Source organism: Macaca fascicularis, chromosome 3 (genome assembly GCF_037993035.2).
Source record: "Macaca fascicularis isolate 582-1 chromosome 3, T2T-MFA8v1.1".
Classification (NCBI taxonomy): domain Eukaryota; kingdom Metazoa; phylum Chordata; class Mammalia; order Primates; family Cercopithecidae; genus Macaca; species Macaca fascicularis.
The window spans coordinates 104,092,954-104,120,396 of NC_088377.1; the positions used below are offsets into that span (position 1 = coordinate 104,092,954).

General features: G+C 39.9%; 2 protein-coding genes across 19 annotated transcripts; one reads left to right on the top strand and one right to left on the bottom strand.

The window, feature by feature from the left end:
* Positions 1-972: 972 nt before the first annotated feature.
* Positions 973-12,789, bottom strand: CBX3 (chromobox 3). 4 transcript variants are annotated; one of them, XM_015447621.3, is made up of 6 exons: positions 12,665-12,789; positions 11,194-11,245; positions 7,765-7,907; positions 5,741-5,903; positions 2,556-2,650; positions 973-2,233 (listed from the first exon to the last, which is right to left on the bottom strand). In XM_015447621.3, the coding sequence occupies exons 2-6, from the start codon at positions 11,215-11,217 to the stop codon at positions 2,107-2,109; spliced, it is 552 nt and encodes a 183-aa protein (XP_015303107.1). In that variant the 5' UTR covers positions 11,218-11,245; positions 12,665-12,789; the 3' UTR covers positions 973-2,106. The 4 variants fall into 4 exon arrangements, with proteins under 4 accessions (XP_015303107.1, XP_005550003.1, XP_015303108.1 ...); XM_005549946.4 differs by lacking the exon at positions 12,665-12,789 and adding an exon at positions 12,399-12,476; XM_015447622.3 differs by lacking the exon at positions 12,665-12,789 and adding an exon at positions 11,761-12,476.
* A 697-nt stretch (positions 12,790-13,486) lies between these two features.
* Positions 13,487-24,130, top strand: HNRNPA2B1 (heterogeneous nuclear ribonucleoprotein A2/B1). 15 transcript variants are annotated; one of them, XR_006696506.2, is made up of 14 exons: positions 13,487-13,661; positions 16,403-16,438; positions 16,537-16,647; positions 16,809-16,955; positions 17,250-17,460; positions 17,605-17,706; positions 17,780-17,860; positions 18,356-18,418; positions 20,544-20,663; positions 20,898-21,020; positions 21,683-21,765; positions 22,611-22,839; positions 23,133-23,268; positions 23,797-24,130. XR_006696506.2 is itself a non-coding variant. In XM_015447302.3 (12 exons), exons 1-11 carry the CDS (start codon positions 13,656-13,658, stop codon positions 21,742-21,744), a joined length of 1,062 nt encoding a protein of 353 aa, XP_015302788.1. In that variant the 5' UTR covers positions 13,487-13,655; the 3' UTR covers positions 21,745-21,765; positions 23,797-24,130. The 15 variants fall into 15 exon arrangements, 4 of the variants coding, with proteins under 4 accessions (XP_015302788.1, XP_045243553.1, XP_073891428.1 ...); XR_010585725.1 differs by having other exon boundaries at positions 23,133-23,205; XR_012432586.1 differs by having other exon boundaries at positions 22,611-23,268.
* The last annotated feature ends 3,313 nt before the right edge of the window (positions 24,131-27,443 follow it).

Here is a 27,443-nt window from a genome sequence, read left to right on the forward strand (position 1 = left end):
AGATGGAAAGAGGAAGAGGGGAAGGGGGAGAAAGATAATGCAAGATGCTCTACTGCTTGCTGGTTCTGAAGATGGAAAGGGCCAGGAACCAAAGAATATAGGTGGCCTTTTGAAATGGAAGAGACAACGAAAAAAGATTCTGCCATCAAAAACTCCAGAAGGAACTCCCGATAACCTGACTTCAGCTCGCTGATTTTTGGACTTCTGACCCACAGAATAACCTGACTTCAGCTCGCTGATTTTTGGACTTCTGACCCACAGAACTATTTTAAGCCATAAATGGGTTAAATTTGTGGTAATTTGTTAAAGCACCAATAGGAAAGTAATACAAACACGAGTATAAAAGGACAGTATTTTAAAAAATTTTTTGAGAGACAGAGTCTGTCATCCAGGCTGGAGCACAGTGGCATGTATATACTGTCTTAAACTCCTAGGCTTAAGGGACCTTCCCAAGTAGCAAGGACTACAGGTACAAGACACCACACCCAGCTAATTTTAAATTTTTTTGTAGAGGTGCGGGTCTCGCTATGTTGCCGGGCTTATCTCAAACTCCTGGGATTCAAGTAATCTTCCTGCCTTGGCCTCCCCAAATTTTGGGATTACAGGACATCAGTTATTTCCTTTTCTGTATGGATTTTGGAAATCAATTAAAATGTGTCTATCATCACACTGAGCCCTATCAGAATACTTTACGTTCTTTAGAAGACAGTTACAACCACCAGATTTTAAAACCTCATTTTAATGAGACAATTCCTCCTAGCGATCACATGAAACTAACTTTTATCTCCCAACTGTGGAAACACTCCTGTGGAAATACATATTCAAGTTTAAAACTCATAAGCTCAAAAGATCTAGGATATGTACTCTAATGCCTTACTGGTATCATCCAACTTATAAACAAAGATAATCCAATGAGTGTGGGCGTTTCTATTTCTATCGTAAAGGCGTATCAAATAAAGAAAAGTCTAATAATTGCATAAAGGAATATAAAACTATTTATTAACCACTGTTCACCAGTATTTACAATAAAGTAAACAATATACAGTTGGATAACACTCTGATTACTACAAAGTTGTTCTTCCTGGCTTTTGTTGAACCAGTAAAGCAAATAACTGAAGATTGAGCCTACATGTAAGGAATCAGTTGGGGTAAAGAAAAAACATGCAGGTCAATAGATTAGATTACAAAAGGCTGTTCACACATTTATGGCAGCAGGTCCTCAACTGCCAACATCTCTAACCATCTGATTAGGTTTTTATGAGCCAAATCTTACATATTCCATTCATCATTACCTTTCAGTCAATGTAGCAACAGGGATTTCAACATTTTGTTAAGGAATGGCTCACTAGGGAAAATTTTAAATTTTCGTTTAACTTAAGTTTTGTTTAGCTAGTTAAAACACACTAGCATTTGTCTAGTGTCCTCATCTGGATGAAGAAACCTGCTGTGACGGCAGTGATAAAATTTTTCCTTTTAGGAATTTTGCAAATAAACCACTGCAATTATAGATACTTTAAAATTATCCAATTTAAATTGTCCTATTTAGAATTACTTATTCTACTTGAAATGTATGGCTTCAGGAAAAATTTCAATTTAACTTGAAGTGATTATCTCTTATTTTGGTCAGAATAATGGCATCTCAGAAACATGGGTTTACCTGTGATTTTTTGTTTGGGTGAATGCTTAAAAACAAAGAAAAATTTACATATGCATTTTATGGATACACACACACACAAAAACATGTAAAAAACCTAAAATGGTCCTTAGGCTTATGAGAACACAAGTTTTGATTAATGACTATGGACATTTCCCCCAACATTTAGAAAAGCTGTTCTTCAATGAAGAGGAAATAATATACCATGGTATCAAATGTTCTTTTCTGATAAAGGAAGCAACTACAGAAAGCTTTTATTTATTTGTTCAAAGTAACCAGTGCTATAGATGCAAAAAAACCCCCCAACAACTCTTCCAACGCTACTTTCAAAACAAACATATCAAACTTGATTTTCATTAGGATGTAGTTATTTCGTCACACTAGTAAATCAAAATCCAAGACCCAAATTTTATATATATATATAAATATATATAAAAAAACAATGTGAACAATTATTGAGCTTCATCTTCTGGACAAGAATGCCAAGTTAGTCTCTCTTCATAAAAAGCAATTACAATTTGAGGACACTTCATATTTGCCTCTTTCGCCAGCACCAAGTCTGCCTCATCTGAATCTTTCCTGTTTTAAGAAAAAGAAAAATTCAGTTACAAGTCTAAGTTGTTTGTCAACTGACAACCATTCATTTAAAAAAATAATAGTCCAAACAAAAGGTATTAAGTGCTCCAGGAGGGTTATATATGTATACTTGTTGCTATGTTCTAATAAACTTCATTTTCAAAACAGGCCACAGTGTGCTGACCCTTGCTTTAAAACACTACTAGTAAAACCAGAATCATCCTCTCGGCAGATAATTTTTCCCTGCCTAATGATAAAAACCATTTCACAAATTAAAAAAAAAGTCTATTCTTTCTTTCAAATCTAACAGTCCCTGCATACTCACCATTTCATAAGAAACATCAATTCTCCACTGCTGTCTGTGGCACCAATTATTCTTTCAGGATCAAGACCTCTGGCAAATCCTCTTGGTTTGTCAGCCTGTTTAGAAGACATTTTTTTCATACAGCAAACTCAAGAGTATTAAATTGTTTTCATGGCATTATTTTAAATAAACACGTTCCAATAGCGAGACAGACACGACTACAGCAAGAACCCATATTTGGTAATTAAAAACATCTGATTTCCATTAACTTTACAAGTAGAAAAACAACCTGAGTTTGATATGCAGAACACTTAAAATTTCCAAAAACATTCAGAATCAAAACTCAAGAAAATTACTGCGTTCAGTGACACCAAAGGCAGAGTTGTGTGGGCATACAGAAAAACTAATCTCTTTATTTCTGGTAATAATAAAGTCTTAAAAGTTAATATATTTCAAATTACTTCCAGGAATTAGTCTGAATTACCAATGCATTTTAAAAGCATAAACAAAACACAAACAGTGAGAAATATTAAAAATGTTAAAACTCACACCAACTATCTGTGATCATTCTAAATGATAGGAAATGTTAGAACAAACTTGTCTAACCTGCGGCCCAGGACGGCTCCGAAGGCGGCCCAACACAAATTTGTGAACTTTCTTATACTGAGACTTTCTTGGGATTTTTTTTTTTTTTTTTTTAGCTCATCAGTTGTGGTTGGTGTTAAGTCTATTTTATGTGTAGCCCTAGACAATTCTCCTAACGTGGCCCAGGGCTGCCAAAAGATTAGACGCCCTGCATTAGAAAGTACTTAATATAAACCAGTGGTTCTCAAAATGTGGTCTACGGATTCATTGGGGATTCTAGAGTTCTTTTTGGGAGGGGGTTGTGTAAGGCCCCCTTTTTTCACCTATTTGTGACTTTGGATTGTCTTCATATACCTCCACCAAAACAATACGCCACAGCAATCAAATGTGTTTAAGTAAAATTGCCTTAAGACCCAAGTCGAAGATTTGTAAAAATGTAAAACGCTACTCAACTTTTTTAGAAAGTCATTTTAGAAATTTGTTTTAATTTCTACTATGTTAGTATTGATAGTTATAACCCATACAAACAAAAGCTCTTTGGGGATCCTCAATAATTTTATTAGAGTGTAAACAGGCCTTAAGACCAAAAAAAGTTGGAGAACGAATGATATCAATAAATCCTTTATTCCTGTCAGAGCTTTATGTCAATGTCATAGGCTCTGGAGTAACACTGCCAGGGTGAGAATGATGGACCTACCCCACTTACGAACTGTGTGGCTTTGGGCAAGTTAATCAACCTCTTTGTGGTTTCACAAAACAGAATTTTAGTATCTACAGCACAGGTATTTCACAGCACATTAAAAGCAAAAGATTTGGCACAGAGTATGGCACATGGTAAGGGCTCAATAAGTATTGTTAAAAGTTGTGCTTGATTTATTATTTAATAATTTTTGGAGACAAGGTCTTGCTCCATTGCCTAAGCTGACGTGCACTGGCATAATCACAGTTCACTGCACCTTCAACTCCCAGGCTCAAGCAATCCTTCTGCCGCAGCCTTCCAAGTAGCTGAGACTACAGGAGGCATCCACCATGTCTTGCTGATTTTTTTTTTCTTTTTAGAGATGGGGTCTCACTAAGTTGCCCAAACTGGCCTCCAACTCCTGGGCTCAAGCAATGTTCCTGCTTTGGTTTCCCAACGTGCTGGGATTATAGGCGCGAGCCACCGTGCCTGGCCAAAACTGTGCTTCTGTTAAGCATGTGATTTACTTTCAAAACCAAATTTGTAGTCATTCTCTTGTTTCCTCATCTGTAATAGCAATTATACCTATGACCTTATACAGAGTTATCATGAAGGTTGTACTTCTTTGCTTCTAGTTCAAATGATCAAGTTTTAAATCATGTTTATAGTGCCTAAGCCTAGAACCTAATTCAGCACCAAGATGTTTCCCCAAATTGCCACATTAGGACAGTGGGCAACATAAGTATAATCTGTTTTACAGTCAAGGATGTAAGTAGGAAGTTACCTGACTTGCCTGAAGCCACAGAGACATAAGTAAAGCAAAGACTGGACCAAAACACACGTAGAGTGAATCAAATGAATGTCTCAATTCATGTCAAGAAAGTGTGTAACGATTATCAAAGATTATAGACTTCAAAATCAAGGCACTGTTTGGCAATACAAAGATGACATGCAAATACTTTTTGGTGGTCAATGCCATTAATGGACTATAATCAGAAAGTTCTATTTGCATTGTTTTTACTATAGTGCAAAGGCTTTCAATAATCCAATCTTAGTATTGTTTGTACCTAAGATTGCTAGCCTGGGATCACAGGTAATTAATGGGTCTACTCAGGGATCAAATCCATGAAACTAAGAAAAATTGCACTAGCACAACCTAAGTGGCATAAGCACTTACTGCACATTTAACACAATGTAGGCTAAACCATGCCCATCCTTATTGTCCTAAATATTATAATATTTAAAATACGATTAAGAGGCCTTTTATAAAAGTATCTGAGTTTTAAAAAAGCAAGCCATCAAAGCTGGGCTTGGTGGGGTGCCTCACGCCTGTAATCCCATCACTCTGGGAGGCCGAGGCGGGTGGATCACCTGAGGTCAGAGTTCAAGATCAGTCTGGCCAACATGATGAAACCCCGTCTCTACTAAACATACAAAAATCAGCCAGGTGTGGTGGCGCACCCTTATAATCCCAGCTACTCTGGAGGCGGAGTGTTGCAGTGAGCGGAGATAGTGTACCACTGCACTCCTGCCTGGGCGACAGAGGGAGACTCTGTCTCAAAAAAAAAAAAAAAAAAAAAAAAAAAAAAAAAAAAAAAAGCTGGGTGTGGTGGCTCACACCTGTCATCCCAGCACTTTGGGAGGATGAGGTGGGAGGATCACAAGGTCAGGAGTTCAAGACCAGCCTGGCCAACATGGTGAAACCCTATCTCTATTAAAAATACCAAATTAGGCGGGAGCCTGTAATTCCAGCTACTTGGGAGGCTCAGGCAGGAGAATGGCTTGAACCTGGGAGGTGGTGTTGCAGTGAGCCAAGATCATGCCATTGCACTCCAGCCTGGGCGACAAGAGCAAGTCTCCATCTCATGGGGGGGGAAAAAAAGAAATCAAGCCATTGACGTTTTACAGAAGGACAAGCTGGTGGGCAATATTTTATACTTACAGCATCTCTTTTCTTCTTTGATTTGCTGTCATCAGATTCACTGTCAGATAAAGATTTTCTTTTTGTACCATCTTTTTCTTTGCCAGCTTTCTGAGAGTTAAGAAATGCTTCAATCAACTCTGGACAATCTAAATTTTCTTCAGGTTCCCAAGTATTGTCAGCACTGTTTAGTTTAAAAAAAAAATTTGATTGAATTAGACACGATTCATCACCATTATCCAGATCCATTTTAATAGACACCTGGGGGAATAAAAAATCCTCTGTACTGCAGATACTAATAATTTCCTCCTTCCCTACATTACCCCACCTCCCCGCCTGCCTCTGCCAAAGACAGGGTCTTGCTTTGTTGCCCAGACGGGAGTACAGTGGTGGAATCATAGCTCACTGAAGATTCCAACTCCCGGCTCAGGCAATCCTCTGCCTTAGCCCAAGTAGCTGGGACTGCAGGTATGCAACACCATGCCCAGCTAACTTAAAACACACACTTCTTTTTTTTTTTTTTTTTAAATAGAGAAAGGGTCTCATTTTGTTGGCCAGGCTGGTCTTGAATTCCTGGTTTCAAGTGATCCTCCAGCCTTGGACCCTCAAAGTGCTGGAATTGCAGGTGTGAGCCACTGCACCCAGGCCCTACATTCTAATTTGAGACTCTAAATTAGTAAATCCAAATTACTGGGTAGAGAACAATAAAAGTCTCTGCTCTGTAATATTATTTTCATTAAAGTCTTCTTGGCTGGGTGTGGTGGCTCACACCTGTAATCCCAGAACTTTGGGAGGTCAAAGCAGGTGGATCCCTTGAGGTCAGGAGTTTGGGATCAGCCTGGCCAACATGGTGAAACCCTGTCTCTGCTAAAATACAAAAATTAGCTGGGCATAGTGGCAAATGCCTGTAGTCCCAGCTACTCGGGAGGCTGAGGCAGGAAAATTGCTTGAACTCGGGAGACAGAGGTTGCAGTGAGCTGAGATCACGCCACTGCACTCCAGCCTGGGCAACAGGGCGAGACTCCGTCTAAAAAAAAAAAGAAAAGAGTCTTTTACATTACTTATTACACTGCACATGGCCAAATGCAGTATAATTTTGCTAGTGGCCTTAAGTTTTGGGAGAAGAAAAAGGGAGGAGCCCATTCATTTCCTAAAGTTTTGCTGGGTAAAAATAATTTTTCATGTTTCATGGGCTTAATAAAGTATGGACTTATGATACATACTTAATTTCAACTAAAAACACTGGAGGATAAAACAGGAAAACGTAAATCTCCCATTCAACTCATATTTCCCAAACTGCTATGAATTAAATGTGAAGAGCAGGGAAAGCACGAGATAACAGATATGTGAAGCCCAATCATTTGACTACCATATGCTCTATCTCCAGCAAGCTCAGGAAATTGATCTCCACCTATCCATTTTTAATTGTCACTGCCTATGGAGCTTTGTGGTGTAACAGGGAAGAATCAAAGCAGATAAGCACAACAAACACCAAGTGTTAAAGTATGTAATTGCTGCATGTTCAAGTTATTCACATTTTGTGAAAATTATCAAGAATCCGTATCAAAGAACACAAGGAACCAGAGAGCTTAAAACAAGCCCAGGCTCTACTTCTTAGGTATTAGGACATAATAAACTTAGTATAAAGCCTAGATTATAGGTAATCCTGTATGAGACCCACTAGTCTATACTATATAGCTTCAATGTTTTTTAGTACCCTCTGTGTGGAGGAAAACAATGCAGATTGTTATAATCAGTATAATATCTAACCACATTAAAATACATTATATAGTAAACTACACTCTATAATTTTACAAATTTGACTCCCCAGGGTAATAAACTAGTCTCTAGTCTGCTCAGCTTCAACTGTACAATAAAGTTTTGGTTCTTTTTAAATAGACTTCAAATAAGATACCTAAATTCAAGGTGTCTTTACATTTAAAGACATCTATGGGAAAGCAGGTAAAAGAGTCAGGTTAAAAACAAATTCTAAAACCACTTAGCTGCAGTCAAACATACAATACAGATGCACTAAAGTTTCTTACTCTGTAAATCCCTTCCACTTCAGGAAATACTCCACTTTCCCATTCACTACACGTCGATCTAGTACTTTTTCCACCACAAATTCTTCAGGCTCTGCCTCTTCAACTTTTTTACTCTTTCCATTCTGTTTTTTCCCCATTTTTTGCTAAAATAAAACAAATGAGAAATTAAGAAATATTCTTCTTGAATTTTGGGTACATTTTCAAGGCTCAATTGCTTACATTATTATTACATTCAACATAAATTTTTACTTTTTACTTCCACATCCCAGGGCAGACAGGGAAAGATTAAAAGTCAACAGACAATAAAATAAAAGAATGCTTTATTTTGTTGATTTAGCTCAAACTTATGACCCACCACCAAAATAATACAATCAAAAACACTATCTGGAAAAATTACTTTTTTTCCAGTCTTTTTTTTTTTGAGACAGGGTCTCTCACTCTGTTGCCCAGGCTGGAGTGCAATGGCGTGATCTCGGCTCACTGCAACCTCTGCCTCCCTAGGTTCAAGCAATTATCAAGCCTCAGCCTCCCAAGTAGCTGGGATTACAGGCACATGCCACCATGCCGGGCTAATTTTTTTTGTATTTTTATTAGAAACGGGGTTTCACCATGTTGACCAGGCTGGTCTCAAACTCCTGACTTCAAGTGATTTTGCCTCCCAAAGTGCTGGGATTACAGGCGTAAGCCACTGCGCCCGGCCCTGTAGTCTTAAAAGACCAAGTTTACTAGAGTTTTCACTCATTTTAACAACACAGCAACTATGCAGGAAGTACTTACAGGGTGATACAGAGAAGAAAATAGTAGTGACAGGTCTTAGGTGAACCAACGACAGACCTAAGAGCCTCCTTCTCAATTCAAATACTAATGTCAAAAGCTTCAATAATACAAATAAAAGGTAAGCGCAGAATGAACACGTGGTTCACAATCCTGATACCAACTGCAAGGTCAACTATGGAGACCACTAGGAGGTTAAAGGACAAGATTATTTTTCCATCTCTGTAGATAATATTTCCTACCACTTAGAACCTATAAAGCTGTCACTTCAAGAGGACAAAAGGGGAGATTTTAATTCTCTAAGGTGAAAAAAATCCTTCCTTCCTGGTTTCTCAAGACAAAGTCTATATTGGTAGCCAACTTCACTTTAAACAGGCATTTTTTTGTATGACACTATTTAAGAGAAGCAGGAAACCAACCTCAATCAGCTCTCTTCAATAGCTCAAGATTTGCTATGAGAGGATTAAAAATGGGGAAAATTTTTATGAGATTAAAAATGCGGGGGAAAAACCCCGAAATGGTTAATCAGAAGATCCTATGGGCAGAGAAGAAATCCACCTTAACATTTCATCTTAAAACAAATGCTACTGCCAGGCGTGGTGGCTCATGCCTGTAATGCCAGCACTTTGGGAGGCTGAGGTGGGCAGATCACCTGATGTCAGGAGTTTGAGACCAGCCTGACCAACATGGAGAAACGCTGTCTCTACTAAAAATAAAAAAGTAGCCAGGCATGGTGATGCATGCCTGTAATCCCAGCTACTTGGGAGGCTGAGGCAGGAGAATCGCTTGAACCCGGGAGGCCGAGGTTGCGATGAGCCAAGATCACGCCATTGCACTCTAGCCTGGACAAGAGAAAAACTGTCTCAAAAAAACCCCCCCACAAAACCAAAAAACCCAAATACTATCAAAAAAAGATAAACCTTAATTGCCCAGTCACTAAAGCCATCCCACAAGTAAAGCAGCAAGCAGAAAAAAGTTAACAGCAACACCTCAAGGCTACAAAAGGACATTTCAAGCTATGCAGGCATATGAAGTGCGCAGACACACATGTAAGAAAGGCCTCAAGACTGCAAAATGACATTTCAAGCTATGCAAGCAAGCATATAGGTAACACACACACACACACACACACACACACACACACACACACACTCCCCTGGAATACAAAAAAATGCAGCAAACACCTGACTTTCTCGGATACCATTTCCAAGTCAGGTCTTATGATTCTCATTAGTCAAGATACTTGAGTACTGGGCCCAAACAGATTTCTGTCATTGTACAGTACAAGAAGGTAGAAATAATAGTGGGAGAAGCAAAAACAAATTGGAAGAGACAGAAGTGTATTAGATACCTATACTACATGAAAAACAAAACAGCTACTGCCACAAAGGGAGAAGGCTAACAAAATAAAGAAGTAAAAAATAAGTATAGAAAATGAAAAGGATACATACTAAGGTTAAAAAAAAGAAAAAAAAAAGGGGCAGACAAAATACCATACAGTATTTACTACTATGGCATTCATAAGCTAGTTTCAAATGCTCACCATTTTCTTTTGTAGTATATGTTTGGCTTAACCCAGTACTTTTTTCCAAATGTGGATTTGAGTCAAAATAAATTTCCCATTATTTAAGTGAAATTAACAGTACATATATCTCACAACACTAATGAATTTTTAAAATGAAAAGTTAAAAAAAGTTTTAAAGTGGCCAACCTGTGATCCCTCACAAAATAAACTATTTAAATACCAATAAATAACAGACCCCAAAGAGTATCAATTGCATGCAAAAACAAATTCTGTTTTCCAGGGTATCTGACTTAACATAGAATCTAATGATGGCACAAATTAAAAATCACCAACGTGCCCTTTCTAGTGTGAAACCCAGAGAGAACATATACAGACCAAAAACAAATGCTTTACTTTACCTAGGAGACATTAACATTCACCTTTACGCGCTTAAGATTAATGCAATATGTTGAGAGTTAAATATTGTGAAAACTGTAACTTTGAATTTCATGATTTTTATGTGAATATTCCAAGGTTTTAAAAAACTTGTAACATGACATAGCTGAAGAAGATACAAAAAATCTAGCCTTTTCTCCCTTCTGGATCGTATTTGCTATTTCGATCATTTTTTTTAAAAAAAACAAAACACCGCAATGAATTGTATTCAAGATTCTTCTATATTTCAGAGTAAGTTAAAACAAGATAAAGTGACCAAAGCCATTTGAAAGATTCACTAACTTGCTCCAACCTAGGTGCACAAGGTACCTGGTTCTTCAAATTTGGCTTTAATGAAAATACTTCTCCAGAATTCTGGGGATTTAAGGAAAATTATGCCAACCAACAAGGGCTTTATTATTTTATGTAATATTTTGCAAAAACGTGGGTATTTCTATCTGAAGATAAAAATCCTCAGCAAAATCCACATTGCACTGTCCTTCAAAGATTAAACTAGTTAAGACGCTATTAAGTCAAGTCAGCAAGTATCTCCATGTAATGAATTCGTTTTGCTCCTAATTTTCCCCTATAATTATACTGGGAGAGCTGGGAAATATGTCGATGTAAATTTCTCAACCACAAAGATGCAAAGTTATACTTTGGGGGAAAAAACCTTGGGTTAAATCCTTACATACTTTAGCTTTTCATTAACTTACCAATGTAGTTTTATTGGAGGCCATTTTTTATTGCAGACTTGAAGAACTATTACTAGAAAAATGCATGACAGTTAAGAGAAGTTTGCACGACACAAAAAAGGTAACTAAATACAAGTTCTGTTTGGATTCCAACCCCCAAGTAGGGAGCGCACATTTCAAACGTTGATACAAATCCAGAGTAGATTTGCGCTCCTACCTACATTGCTTATGATGCACGTAAGTACGTGTTCTAAACATGTGAGTCTAGAAAGACTTTACTGGGGATCTTGGTACCTAAGGCAGCTTCACATGGCTTAACATAGGGGACAAATATCTTTTCTAATCTAAATCCCATTTGTAATCAAGTCCATGTTCCATTTTTAAAGGACAATCCTTTCGGTTTAAAACCATGCACGATTACCCAAACAACTCACAACTGTAAACCCCTGTGAATCTTCTCTGTTCTGCAATCCTAAGTTTGTTTCTGCTCAGAAACCCTCTCTTTTTCCAATCAGCAGTTAACTAACTAAAGGAAAAAACTTAACGATGCTTCAACCCCGTTTCGTGACACTTTGAAGACGCAATCACCTTTTGCACACACCCGCTCCCCCTCCGCCTCCGACCCTCTCCGCTGGAGCTCTGCGTCCCGAGGCCTAAGCGCAGCTGCCCGCCCCCACCCGGGAGCGCGGGCCTCGTGGTCAGCGCATCCGCAGGGAGAAACAAAGGCCGCGGCGCGGGGGCTCAAGGGCACTGCGCCACACGGCACGCGCCTACCCCCCGCGGCGGCCACGTTAACGGGACGGCCGCCGCAACCTCGGGACAGTCGGCCGCGCGCCGCCAGGCCTCGCGGACACGGGACCACGCGCCGCCCTCCCGGAGGCCCAAGTCTCGACCCAGCCCCGCGTGGCGGCTGGGGGAGGGGGCGCCTCCGCCGGAACGCTGGTGGGGGAGGGGAGGGAAAATGCGCTTTGTCTCGAAATAGGGCGACCGTCGCCACAGCTCCCTACCCCCTCGAGGACCGAACAGTCCCCCCACTAACTGCCGGCGCCGGCCCCGAGCCAGGTCAGCCGCGAGGCCACCGCCCGACCCTCTCCACTCCTTCCCGCAGCTCCCGGCGCGGTGTCCGGCAAGGAAGGGAGGGGAGCGGAGAAGCGGGCCCCCGGGGCGCGTGCAGCATCTGATGCACCACCACCGAGCGAGGGCTAGAGAGAAGGAAAACCACCGACTTCACCGCCTCTGAGCTGCTCCGGGTCGCGGGTCTGCAGCGTCTCCGGCCTTGCGCGCCTACAGCTCGAGCCACATCCGAGGGGTGAGGGAGCCGGGAGCTGTGCGCGGGGCCGCCGGGGGGGGGAGGGGTGGCACCGCCCACGCCGGGCGGCCACGAAGGGCGGGGCAGCGGGCGCGCGCCCGGCGGGGGGGAGGGGCCGCGCGCCGCACCCGCTGGGAATTGGGGCCCTAGGGGGAGGGCGGCTGCGAAGACCGCGGCACTTACCGTTCGCCCCGTGGCGCCTGGTGGTCCCCAAGGGGAGGGAGGGGGGAGGAGGGGCGAGGACGGTAACCGGAGTCTCCTCAGCGGTGGCTTTTCTGCTTTGCAGCCTCAGTGCTGGCGCCAAAACCGGACTCCGCCCACTTCCTCGCCCCTGCGGTGCGAGGGTGCGGAATCCTCCAAACGCTTGGGGAGAGAGAGTTGGGAGCTTAAAAACTAGTACCCCTTTGGGACCACTTTCAGCAGAGACCCCTCCTGTACCCCAGGGGTCAGCTGCATAGACGCGGGTCAGGGTTAGGTCAGTGTGGCGTGAACGATAATTTGACTAGAAGTTGATTCGGGTGTTTCCGGAAGGGGCCGAGTCAATCCGCCGAGTTGGGACACGAAAAACGAAAAGGGAAGGCTCATATTATACTACGATTTTTCTGGCGGGGGTTATCAAAGGCGTAGCTGCAGGGACCACCTCCCAGGTTGAGAGGGCTGGAACTCCGGGCTCCGGATTAAGCTCCTCCCGTCGGCGTTAATTTCAAACTGCGCGACCGTTTCTCACCTGCCTTGCGCCAAGGCCGGGGGCGGGACCCTATTCCGAGAGGTAGTAACTCGCGGGACTCGAGCCTTCCGCAATTCACTGAGCGCATTTACGGAAGTAACGTCGGGCACTGTCGCTGGCCACAGGAGGGGGAGGAGTACGCATTTGGCGTAAGGAGGGGCGTAGAGCCTTCCCGCCATTGGCGGCGGTTAGGGCGTTTACGCAACGGCCTGACGTAGAGGAAGACGCGTTAGTGGGGGGGAAGGTTCTAGAAAAGCGGCGGCAGCGGCTCTAGCGGCAGTAGCAGCAGCGCCGGGTCCCGTGCGGAGGTACTCCTAGCGGTGTTGTTTCTCGAGGAGAGGCAGTTCTCACTACAGCGCCAGGACGAGTCCGGTTCGTGTTCGTCCGCGGAGATCTCTCTCATCTCGCTCGGCTGCGGGAAATCGGGCTGAAGCGACTGAGTCCGCGATGGAGGTAACGGGTTTGAAATCAATGAGTTATTGGAAAGGGCATGGCGAGGCCGTTGGCCCCCTTGTGGAAGTCGGCCGGCCGCCTCCGTGGGAGAGCGGCAGGAAATCGGACCGCTTCAGTAGCAGTGGGGCTTGAGGTTTATGAACGGGGTCTTGACCGGAGGCCTGAGCGTACAAACAAGCTTCCCCACCCTCGGCCTCCCGGCGCCATTTCCCTTCACTGGGGGTGGGGGATGGGGAGCTTTCACATGGCGGACGCTGCCCCGCTGGAGTGAAAGTGGGGCGCGGAGGCGGGAATTCTTATTCCCTTTTTAAAGCACGATGCTTTGGGGGCCACGGCGTCTCCGCGGCGAGTGTTTCGGCGGGCAGCGGGTACCCGTGAGCGAGGCTGCGGAGCTTCCCCTCCCCCTCTCTCCCGGGAACCGGATTTGGCGGCCGCCATTTTCATGGCTCGCCTTCCTCTCAGCGTTTTTCTTTTAATTCTCTTATTCTTTTAGTGTGCTTTCTCTGTCAAGGCATAGAAGTGGTTAACTATTTTTCTTTCTTCTCGGGCTCTTTTCATATCGTTTCGAGGTGGATTTGGAGTGTTTTGTGAGCTTGGATCTTTAGAGTCCTGCGCACCTCATTAAAGGCGCTCAGCCTTCCCCTCGATGAAATGGCGCCATTGCGTTCGGAAGCCACACCGAAGAGCGGGCGGGGGGGTGCTCCGGGTTTGCGGGCCCGGTTTCAGAGAAGATACCACCACCCAGGGCGTCGGGCCGGGTTTAATGCGAGCTATAGGACAAAGAAACCGTTTTGTAGTTTTCCTGTTTTTTAAATTTATTTGAGTAACGGATATATTTGGGTCTGCAGTCACTAAAACGGCAGATGAACAGCAGCAAAAATAAACACTTTGGAAGCCATCGGCCACGAGGGGCAGGGACGAGGATGGTTTTTCTGGGCGGGGGAGGGATATTCGCGTCAGAAGCCTTTACTGTTCTTAAGGATTCCGCTTAAGTTGTAGAGCCGACTCGTATTTTAAGTAATGTTTTTCCTGAGAAGTTTAATCCTTACGGGACAGTTCCATGGACCATTATAGATGATTAGTTAGAAATTACGAGGAAAGCGAAATAACGATTTTATCCTTAGTTGTACTTCGGTTAAAACATGGCTTCAGAGGCTCTTTCCTGTAATGCGTGTGTATTTTTGTGCAAAATTGTTTTGGGCCTGGGCCGCTCTGTATTTGAACTTTGTTACTTTTCTCATTTATGTTTGCAATCTTGGTTGAACATTACATTGATAAGCATAAGGTCTCAAGCGAAGGGGGTCTACCTGGTTATTTTCTTTGACCCTAAGCACGTTTATAAAATAACATTGTTTAAAATCGATAGTGGACATCGGGTAAGTTTGGAAAAATTGTGAGGTAAGTAATGAGTTTTTGCTTTTTGTTAGTGATCTGTAAGACTTGTTATAAATGTACATTATCGGTAATTTCAGTTTAGAGACACCTATGTGCTGACGACAATTAAGAAAAAACTAATTGAGAAAATGAAAATATCTATTTTGGCAAGTAACCATTTCAAGACTGCGTTGTGTCTCATAGGAAGTAGTTTAATCATTTCGGTTAATGTTTTTTTATTTTTTATTTTTACCAGTCCTGAAAACAATTACAGGAAAAAATCCGAACTGGCATTTACCACTGTTTTTTTTTAGCAGTTGGGAGCATGTGAATGGAGGGAGAGAGCTCTGTAGAACTGGGCTGAGAGCAGCAATTCTTCTTGCTAGGAACAAAAAATAATTCTTCATTCAAAATTACTTGTGACTTTTTAGTGTGCATTATGCATTCGTAGTAGTTGGTCCTGGATATCACTTCCTCTCGTTTAATTTTTTTTTTTAACGTAGTTACCTTTTAAGACAGGTTTACTTAACATTCTTAACTGCCCAAAATACAGGGTTGTATAATACGACATATTTGCTTGTTTGCAGGTATTAAAGATTTCAACTCTGAGGTTTTTCCTATTGAGTTAGAAAATTGTTTCGTGCCGTGTCGCTTGCCACATGGCCAATCAAGTTCAGTAAGCTTCAGCTTTCAGTAATAGTTAGCTTAGAGATTATGCCAGGTGAATGTATTTTATTGTACATAAGGTTAAGCTGAGTAATTCATATTCTGTATTGTCATATCCTGTATAGACAGTGTCCACCAAAAACCTGTTAAAACTTTTAAGCTTTGAGTGCTGCTGGTCATAAAAATGAATTTGTCCTGGTTTTAAGTAATTTTTAAGGTTATTGCTAATGCATATCATGATTTTAAATATTTTTGTCAGAGTCATAGGGAGAAACAGTATTTTAAAAAGTTTTTTTTTGGCTAATATACTTAGAATCACCACCAGAGGGGGCAGTTAAGGGAAAATGTTACTGAATCGTGAAATAAAAACTTTGGGTCATAACCATCGAACCAAAAGTTATTTTCTGATGTTTATAAATAGAAATCTGGGTTTTTAGGTTATAGGGTTGAAATTTTTGGTAAAGATTTAGTAATCTTTTGATAACCACGGTCTACATTTGTTCATTTCTCCTTAGAAATTTTTTAAATTAAGTAATAATACATTTGTTTAAGATAATTTAATGTTGAGTAAATTTAGATCAAGCATTAATGACTTTGAAACTTGTGTAGATCAGCTGAGGCAATTTTTTTGGTGTAACACAACTAATATGCAGTTTAACATATGGTTTAAATTTGATGTAAGTTTTTTTTTTCCCCCCCAGAAAACTTTAGAAACTGTTCCTTTGGAGAGGAAAAAGGTACTCTGCCAGCAGGTCACCTCATATTTAAGAATTTAATTTCCTGCATACAAAGAGGAAAATGTAAATAAAAATTGAAATGGTATTTTCCTTTGCAGAGAGAAAAGGAACAGTTCCGTAAGCTCTTTATTGGTGGCTTAAGCTTTGAAACCACAGAAGAAAGTTTGAGGAACTATTACGAACAATGGGGAAAGCTTACAGACTGTGTGGTACGTAAGTTACTGAATTGTTACTGTATGTTAGTATCGTAGCTGTTTAAGTGAATCATGGAGGAAGTAACTATATCAGCATAGTAAATTCTATTATAATGACTGTTTACTTATAAGTTATAATGAGATTAAATGCTAAAGTTTCCTCTTTGGTTTGAAAGGTAATGAGGGATCCTGCAAGCAAAAGATCAAGAGGATTTGGTTTTGTAACTTTCTCATCCATGGCTGAGGTTGATGCTGCCATGGCTGCAAGACCTCATTCAATTGATGGGAGAGTAGTTGAGCCAAAACGTGCTGTAGCAAGAGAGGTAAGCAAACCATGACTGTCTTGTGCAATTAACATAAAGAATGCTGCCTTGCTGAACATCGGAAAGTATCTCTGAATTTAGTTTTAACTCAAGATTTTATTAAAGCTCTGTTGGGTTTTTGGACCATTTTCTGAAGCTAACTTATTTGTCAAAAGCTAGGTCCCTAAAAGCTGTTGTTGTAGATCTGGTAGTTTTAAGGTCGATACAAGCCAAGTATGGTACAAAGGTCGGCTACTTTGAATCATGCTTGTGTTTTTTTCTGTCGGGATGACTTTTACCCCACCAATATTTTAGGAATCTGGAAAACCAGGGGCTCATGTAACTGTGAAGAAGCTGTTTGTTGGCGGAATTAAAGAAGATACTGAGGAACATCACCTTAGAGATTACTTTGAGGAATATGGAAAAATTGATACCATTGAGATAATTACTGATAGACAGTCTGGAAAGAAAAGAGGCTTTGGCTTTGTTACTTTTGATGACCATGATCCTGTGGATAAAATCGTATGTAAGTGTCTAACCACAAATGTACTGTTCTTACCATGTATTCAATTTTGTGTATGTTAACATCTAATTTTATTGAAAGGTAAACTTTTAAAGTTGTTTAATGTTGTTGATTTAATTTAAAAGGAGTTTGAATTTTTCATTGCAGTGCAGAAATACCATACCATCAATGGTCATAATGCAGAAGTAAGAAAGGCTTTGTCTAGACAAGAAATGCAAGAAGTTCAGAGTTCTAGGAGTGGAAGAGGAGGTAATTTCAATTCTGTTTCTTCTTTATTTTTATTCATGTAAGGGCTTGCTTCTAACTGGGGCATTTATTGTAGGCAACTTCGGCTTCGGGGATTCGCGTGGTGGCGGTGGAAATTTCGGACCAGGACCAGGAAGTAACTTCAGAGGAGGATCTGGTAAGTTCAAATTCTATGTGTTTAAAGGATGAGTGTGCTTTTATTTTAAATATGATTAGGTTTTCATTAGTAGAATCAGGAAATCAACGTAAATCAAAACCTTTCCCTAAGACTTCAAATAGATAGTATCCTGGCAAGTTCCTGTGACTTGGCCAGACAAGAAGTTTAATAGGGTTGTGTTAATAAGTTATCTGGATTGATAATGTAAAATGAAGTGTCATCAGAAAAGCTTTGGCCCCATGAAGTGTCATTCTTATGTATAAATGAAATGGAATCTCTAAAATTGAGACTTGTTCAGTTAAGAGTTCAAAATTTAGGTGGTAATGAGATTTAATTATATGCTTTCATGTTTTGTGAATAAACTAGTAGCACTAGCGTGTGCTTTTCTGAGGTTCTTAATTATTGTGCTGAGGTATTAAGAGAACTGAAAAAATGAGTATTAGTAATAATGGTGAACAGCTTATAGTAAATGTAATCTTTTTTGCTCCCTAACAGATGGATATGGCAGTGGACGTGGATTTGGGGATGGCTATAATGGGTATGGAGGAGGGCCTGGAGGTCAGTTTCCTCTATATTTTGGTTTGTTTATGTGACTAATACTTAACCATATTGTATATTTAGTTCATTTATATTTTGAGTTTTTAAACATTTTATATTGCCCCTTATAAAGGGCTTAGGTGATAGTGGTCCAGTTATTTCTTTTATAAGTAATTTGACGTCTTAGTAGTTACAGCCTAAGGAATACAGTGCTATTTAAAATGAAAATTTAAAGATAATCACAGTATTCCATCTTAAGCAAAATAATTGGATCTAGATATGTTTTTGTACTGTGCTTTCTGGAAAAGTGCAGAAGACTGGATTTAACTGAGTAAAATCTAAGGGGGGAGAATACGTAGGAGAAAAATGTAAAATATGTCTAAACCCTTAACTAGATGGTAAGCATCCCAGGATAACTTTCAAAAAGTAACCTAAGGAAATTTTCCAAAATGTTCACTGTGCTCCTGGCTACAGATAAGGTTATGAACTACCATTGAACCTGAAATGTGATATAATAAATATATCAGTTTTATTGGCGTACAGAAAAGGCTGGTGCCCAAGACAGATTTTGTGATAAGGAAGGGACATTTAAAACTATGAGCTGGTAATAGACTTGATTTCTGGTGTTGCCACTCATTAGGTGTGACTTAAGTTCTACCATTTAAAATTTTAGAGAAAGCTGAGTTCTTGTATTTAACTACAAGTAATTTGAGACTCAGCCCACAACAGAAGCTTTTTTTTTTTTTTCCCCTTTTTATAAGGTGGCTTTTGTTTTTTTGAGACAGCCTTGCTCTGTTGCCCAGGCTGGAGTGTAGTGGCGTGTGTCTGCTCACTACAACCTCTGCCTTCCCGGTCCAAGTGATTCTCCTGCCTCAGCCTCCTGAGTAGCTGGGATTACCGGTGTGCACCACCACGCCCACCTAATTTTGGTATTTAGTAGAGACAGGGTTTCCCCATGTTGGTCAGGCTGGTCTTAAACTCCTGACCTCGTGATCCGCCCACCTTGGCCTCCCAAAAGTGCTGGGATTACAGGCGTGAGCCACTGTGCCCGGATGTTTTGTTTTGTTTAGGTTTTGCATTATGTGAAAGTGTTTCATTTGTCCCTACTTCTGTTTACAGTAAAGAACATACTGTGTAGAGTGTTGTGCCTATTTTTTTTTCTTTGAGATGGGGTCTGGCTTTGTTGCTCAGACTGGAGTGCAGTGGTGTGATCTTAGCTCACTGCACCCTTAGCCTCAAGCCATCCTCCCACCTTAGCCTCCTGGGTAGCTGGAGCTACAGGGTGCACCACTGTTAACCAGCTAATTTTGTGTTTTTTTGTAGGGGTGTAGGGGTTTTGCTATGTCGCCCTGACTGGTCTTGAATTCCTGGGCTCAAGCAATCCACCCGCCTCAACTTCCCTTACTGCTGGGATTACAGATGTGAGCTCCTGGGCCTGGCCAACAACATTGTTTTGTTTTGTTTCAGAGAGTCTCTCTGTCGCCCAGGCTGGAGTGCAGTGGCGCAATAACAGCTCACTGCAACCTTTGCCTCCCTGGTTCACTCCATTCTCCTGACTCAGCCTCCCGAGTAGTTAGGACTACAGGCGCCTGCCACTACACCCGGCTAATTTTTTGTATTTTTAGTGGAGATGGGTTTCACCGTGTTAGCCAGATGGTCTTCTTATCTCTTGACCTTGTGATCCACCCACCTCAGCCTCCCAAAGTTTACAGGCGGGAGCCCCCGTGCCTGACCGAGAACATTGTTTTAAAAGATGTAATTCGTAGGGAGACATAATAGAAACTTTCTTTTGGGCCAGTAGGGGGAAGTGCTCTTTTACTTTCTCCCTAACCCACACTGCTAGTCTAGCCTCACAACCTTACCCACTATATACATGTAGTATTTCAAGATAACTTAAGATTTTTAGTATTGAGGGAAAGCTGTAGCGTTACAGGTATTTAAGTGGGTACACATGGTGTTATCCATTTGGCTGGGTAGGCACTCTAGCCACCACATGTTTACCAAGGGTAGGTATTCAGTCCTTCAAGCTGTTTTAGAGGAATTTCATTGAATGTTTCACATGCAAACTTGGAAATGGATGTGAGGAGACAGTTCAAAATGGCATTGAAAATATTAAGTGATTACTTAAAGGCTTATTTTATAATAGGTGGCAATTTTGGAGGTAGCCCCGGTTATGGAGGAGGAAGAGGAGGATATGGTGGTGGAGGACCTGGATATGGCAACCAGGGTGGGGGCTACGGAGGTGGTTATGACAACTATGGAGGAGGTAATAAATTCACCTGCAACCTTTATGTGGGAATTTGGAATTAATGGCTTTGTAATACTTGATCTTTTATTTCAATGTTTGTCACTAGATAAAGTGTTTGCTTTTGTTTTTGTGGGAGCTTTGTCCTAAATCCTTAGCATGTATCTTTGGTTTAATGTTTTTCTGGTTTAATGTTCTTTTGGTTTAATGTATTGTTCTGAGGTCCATTATACTAGTGTTCCAATTTTTTTATAGGAAATTATGGAAGTGGAAATTACAATGATTTTGGAAATTATAACCAGCAACCTTCTAACTATGGTCCAATGAAGAGTGGAAACTTTGGTGGTAGCAGGAACATGGGGGGACCATATGGTGGAGGTAATTTATAACAATTGAGATTTTTCAGATGTTTGTGATTAAAGGATTAGCCTTTTGTGACTTAAAGGGAAAATAACATACTAAATAGTTTGGGTTGTGGGATATACGGTCTTAGTGAAAATAAAGAAATTTTGCATAAATCTCCACAGAAGTACTCAGCAAGCAGTTACAACATCAAATTGGGATTAGGGGTGTTGGAGGTGGGGAAGTTCAGTAGTTTAATTTCTGGTGGGGGCTGGTAAACAGCTAAGTAAAATTGTAACCCACATTGCAAGTGGGTGTAAATTGGAATGAGGGTCTTTGAAGTTAAATTATTAAACCATGATTCAAACCATTGCTTAGCTTATTCTTGAGGTTTTTAGCAGGAGTAAACATTTTCTGTGTCTTGGTCTTGGTGTACTTTAAAAAAATCCCTTAGTCCAAATGAGGATGAGAGGACCCTTTATTTAAAAGAATAGCATAGCATCAGCCACGAAATAAAAATGTCTATGAACCTGAGTAATTTATCTCCCAAGTAATTCTGCTAACTGGCTGCAAAGGGTTAGGATCTGCTTGTTTTTATTAAAGACTGGATGGATAGAAAATAGAATCAGCTGTAGTGTTATAGTGATTATGGGAAATCAAAGTAAGTTTGTTTTCTCTTGCTGTTCCAACAATTATAGGAAACTATGGTCCAGGAGGCAGTGGAGGAAGTGGGGGTTATGGTGGGAGGAGCCGATACTGAGCTTCTTCCTATTTGCCATGGGTAAGTAGCTTTTGAGTTTTACAATTATTATTATCTTGGGAGACATAGCTGCAGGAGTAAAAGCTTTTTAGGATCATGTTATCTTTCCTTAAAATCTGGTTAGATGGATAATTTCATAACCTATTTTTTTTTTACTCTTTACTTCTGTTGAAACAGGCTTCACTGTATAAATAGGAGAGGATGAGAGCCCAGAGGTAACAGAACAGCTTCAGGTTATCGAAATAACAATGTTAAGGAAACTCTTATCTCAGTCATGCATAAATATGCAGTGATATGGCAGAAGACACCAGAGCAGATGCAGAGAGCCATTTTGTGAATGGATTGGATTATTTAATAACATTACCTTACTGTGGAGGAAGGATTGTAAAAAAAAAAATGCCTTTGAGACAGTTTCTTAGCTTTTTAATTGTTGTTTCTTTCTAGTGGTCTTTGTAAGAGTGTAGAAGCATTCCTTCTTTGATAATGTTAAATTTGTAAGTTTCAGGTGACATGTGAAACCTTTTTTAAGATTTTTCTCAAAGTTTTGAAAAGCTATTAGCCAGGATCATGGTGTAATAAGACATAACGTTTTTCCTTTAAAAAATTTAAGTGCGTGTGTAGAGTTAAGAAGCTGTTGTACATTTATGATTTAATAAAATAATTCTAAAGGAAATTGTGTAATTATAGACTTTTTATTTTAAATAAGTTAAGGAGTGGGTAGTATAATTAAGGTCCGTTGCAAAGCTGTTGTTATATTTGTATAAGATAAATGCTGGTCAGATATAAGTGTGTTGTCTGCAATTCATCAGGATTAAATTATGTAGATAACTTAAGGGATATCTCTGCAAGGAGAAACACCTTTTTAGATCTTTTAGATGCTGCTTCTTCAATGCAAGGAAAGGAAATAACCCCAGCGAGGTACTCTTCAGGGACACAGGTCTAGTACAAGAGAACTCTTGACGGCTACTAAGTTCAGCCAGTCTTAAAAAACTGTGCTGTTTCTACAAAACTTTAACTACAGTAGTTTTTAAGGATGCCAACGAAAGCTGAGGGTGTAGAGCAAAATAGTTCTAAGCTTCAGTTAAACTTCTTTAGGTAAGATCTTATTTACTTTTCCTTTCTTAATTTTCCTCCCTAAAAGATAAACTAATACTCTTAAATGGTCTTTCAGTATAGTGGTTCTTACGTAGTTTAACATAGCTATAAATTGAGTTTAACAATTTATAAACTCAAGAGAATAATTTTTATAAACCCTGTTTTCCAATCTGTCATTTACTTAAATTATTTTGGTTGTTTTTCCCTTTTTTTCCTTCTTTTCCTACCCCCTCCCCCTCCGTGTGAAGATTTGGGTGCTTAACATATCATTTTTTTCCCTGCTGGAATTTTAGCATTGATATGAACCATGGACAAGTATATTCTGCTGCCACAAAGACTGTAAAGTGCTTCATTTCAACAGCTGAGGCAAGCCAAGTGATCATTAATAAAGCTTTTCTTGGTTCCTTCAGTGGTGTTGGTAGTAAAATGGTAGGTAAAAGTTAGGCTGCAAGTTCAATAAATCATGAGATTTCCCATCGTTACACCCTTGTGTATTCACATTTCTTGGATCAAACATTTTGAGTGAACTAGGGGTTTTTATTAAAGACATTTGTTGTATTTATGGTTGTAACTGTACATGCTTATCAGGAAGAGGCTGAAGGTAGGGCAAAAATGGTTGAATCTATTTTCAGATAGTTCATACTTGAGTGAAGTGTCTGTCTACATTATGAAGCCTGTATGTATCCAGTACCAAGTAGGTGGGTTAAATGTGGTTATTTTAGTTCAGTGTCTTACCCTGAAGAGAAAGTTGTAGTTTGGCTGTTGAAATTCATTCCTTAGATACCATCAGTTTGATTGCCCGGCTTTATTGCCTTTACAGGAATGTGATACTCAGGGCTTACTCTACTATATGCACCAGTGAGTCTTCTTTGATCCTAAGACCACCACTGAAGTTGTTTAGGTTCTTTTGGACAAACATGATAAACTTCTTCAGATACTTTTTTTTTCCTTTGGCAGGAAGGTGTCTTGCTGCAGGTAACTAATGAAGAAGTGGTCAACCACAGAGTCTTCAAGAAATAAGAAATTCTGTACCATCTGAAAGTAGTTCTTGTTGGTGCCTTCATTTAAAAAGCACTCTTTAAAATAAAAGGGAAATGTTTTCTGATAAAACAAACATTTAGTTCAGGTTCTTGATATAAAACAATTAAAAAATGAGTATTGTTTGTAAAACTAACATCAAATTGGCTAGAGAGAGAAATGTATCATGTTTTAAATTAGGTTTTGTGAGTAGACAGATTACAATTCTATTTTAAATATAAAGTTTATAAAATAAATATTTTTTGTATCCAAATACTTGGTGTAATGTTTACACATAAAATGTGTGAATCTTGTTCTATAAACATTCGGTTGTCTAAAAGATCACCATCCCCTAAATTTTTTAAAGCAGTTTGGGGCTATGCATATTTTCTTTAAATATTAACAGATAAATGAGAAGAGCATTGTGGACATTATTGACTGTCCCCAATAAAATGCTGTTCATTATGCACTGTATATTCAGCGTTTGAGTACTCCTACTAAAGTTTCTGGCTTTACCTTGTATGTTCAGCAATACTGGTGGCATTTTGAAAATCATGGATTTTAAAGGTGAACCGGCCAGAGTGGTCTAGATTAACTGGCTTTGCAAAAGCACTGAGGGCTTAAAATATGTACTAGATTGTCACATGTCAATTAGTTTTATTGTGTTTCACACAGAGTAAATGAATATCAGTGTGTTTTTCTTTTTATGTGTTTATTTGGACATTTATCTGAATTAAGAAAACCAAAAAATAAGGGCCAAGTTAATTGATTTGTTTCTATGATTTGTTTTGGTTTTGATAATTTGAGATCTAACAGGTAAGTCACACTAACAGTGGGTAACACATAGAAAGCACTTTTCTGTTTTAAATAGCTGAATTCATCACAGACTTGTACAAATATCCCAACTTCAGGAAAATTTTGAAGTTTTAAAAATGTTTGGATGTACAAAGACGTTGAACTTTGAAATACATCAGGTTGATATGCATAACCTCAAAATACCAACTCCTATCCAGCAAGGTCAAGGGAATATCACACAAATAGGGGAGAATTAGGTAATTACACAATAGACTGAAATGAACTGATGGAAGAAGAGTTTACTGAAACATAGTGTAATGTTGGATATTCAACATAGGCTTATTTCCTGTGTGTATAGTGTTGAATCTGTTTTTCTTGGAGAAATTGAAGTTTAAGGTAGTTCTTGTGCAGCTTTGAGACAGTGCCCTAAAATAAAGAAAGGCTGCCTTTTGTCCGGGGCTTTATATTGTTGCTGTGTAACAACTTACTTTTAGAGCAGTTTAGAGAAACAAACTTCAGTATCTATGGGTCAGCAGTTGGGAGCAACTTAACTGATTCTGGGTAAAGCTCACAGTTTGCAATCACAGAAAACTAGGATTGGATAATTTTTTTTTATATATCCAGAGTGGCATACTAACAGGGCTGAAAAGGTAATGCTGGTTGTCATCTTCCCTCGGTGAGTGAGCAAGAAAAGCTGTAAAATGAACACACTACAAAGTAGTCATGCCATCTTACATCCTTTATGGTCACAGAATGTGGTGGGAGGGTTCTATTCACTGGTAAATTACCAAGCAGGCAAGGATCATTGGGAACTATCTTAGATGCTGGCTGTCACACTCAAGGGTGTGCCCTTATTCAGTGTATGCATGAGTGTAAAACCGGATTTCCCTGTGTAAGGTTTTCCTTGTAGCCCAATTCGGTAGATGCCAAATTGCTTGACCTAATAAATGTTAGGTATTGGGAGCTAACAATGTAAGGCAACAAGTCTCAGTTTGTCACTGATGGTTGAAAAGTGCAAAAGGTAGAAAACACCTATCTCAGGTCACCTGGAGTGCATGTTATTTAAATTTGCTATCTTTAAGGTTTGGAACTAAAGTACTGAGATGGTTGACAGGCCCTACATAACTTTGACATTTGTACTATTAAGTAATGCACTAACACTGGCTTGTTTTGGGAGGGGAATTGGGGTAACCAGTGAGTTGCATGGATTTACCAGAGAACAAATAGTTCGAAAACTGAGATGGGGAAAGAAGGATCTAGCCACTTGAGTGCATTTAGGGAAGTTAGTATTACCACAAAAACCCTGTATACTGGTTCTGTAGCTCTGCTCAACTGAAGCCTGCCTTTTCCATACAATTGGCCTAAAATCTGATCACACTTCGGAAGATGCTCAAGTGACTTTTAATTGGAAAAGATATCCTACCCACTTGGGTTGTCTTTATCCCTATCTTCCTCATTCTGATTAAGACGTTAGATACTATAATCAAGATTACTCAACTAGGTAGGTAAAGTGGAGGGTCCTAGGCAATGGTGGTTTGGTTTTTGGCATTGACTTTGTAATCTAGTTGGTTTGCACTGGAAAGCAAATGTGGAATTCCTTCTACCTTTAAAACTGGACTGTCGGAAAAGCAGTTCGTTTATATGCCTTGAATCCAGCATGTTAAGATGGAGACGGGGTTGTGTCAGGAAGCCAACCCATAGCCAATTAGATCTTGTAAAGCTGGCTGCTTAATGCACCAATTAAAAGTCCCTTGGTATGGGAGAGGGGACATCAGTTTCAGGAACCTACACTACCAAAATATGCTGTAGTCCTCTTGTATGAAACGTGTATTTGCACATGACCTAAGCACGTCTCATACACTTGAGTTGTCTCTAGGTTACTCTCATTTAATCCAAGATAGAAGCTTGGTAAATAGTATGCTGCATTGTATGGGGAATAATTGACAAAGTTCAGTACAGACATTACTATAAATATATTCCATTTGCAGTTACTTGATCTGTGTGCTGTATTTAAGGTTTTTTATAGCTTAAACTTCAGGCCAGACATGGTGCATAATCTGAGCAGCTTGGGAGGCTGAGGTAGGTGGATTTGAGTTCGAGGCTGGATCTTTGGGGGCCACTGCACTTCAGCAGTGCCAAGACTCACCATGATTACCAATTCTGCTCTCTGCTGTCCTTTCCTTTTAGAGGTTTGAAGAATGCTATCTGATAAGCAGTCACTCGTGCGAGTGCACTTAGTCAACTTTGAAACAAGTAAATTGGTACTGTAGGATTTCCTACTGTGGACTGAAATGTTTTACGTGTGTCCTTAAATTATAACTATCAAAAGCTTAAGACATTTGAAATACTCCCTTGTAAAAAGCAGCTCGTCAGCAGACTAAACAAATGATCATTGAACACCATGAGTCATTGAATGGGGCAATAATTTTATCTAGAAGCATTTCTGGCAAAATAACAGGTCTTGGGAAGAAAACTTTTATTACAAAAATCCAACGGTATATATAAACTGCGTTTCTCTAGCCCAAGATATTTATGTGATACTCTACACTGTAACGGCAGAAATAGCATCTGAGAAACTTCATTTTGAAAAATTGGACATAAAATTTTATGTACACATTATAGTACACATAATGTGTTGATGTTCCCCGGACTTGACAGTCATCTAGGTGAGGTCATTGCTGTTTTCAGAAAACTCAATCTGTTTATTGTTAGAGTGAACTTAGTGAGGTTTTCATTTCAAATGCCATTATTTCTAGAATTTACCTTACCCTGGTTTATTTTCACATTCACCT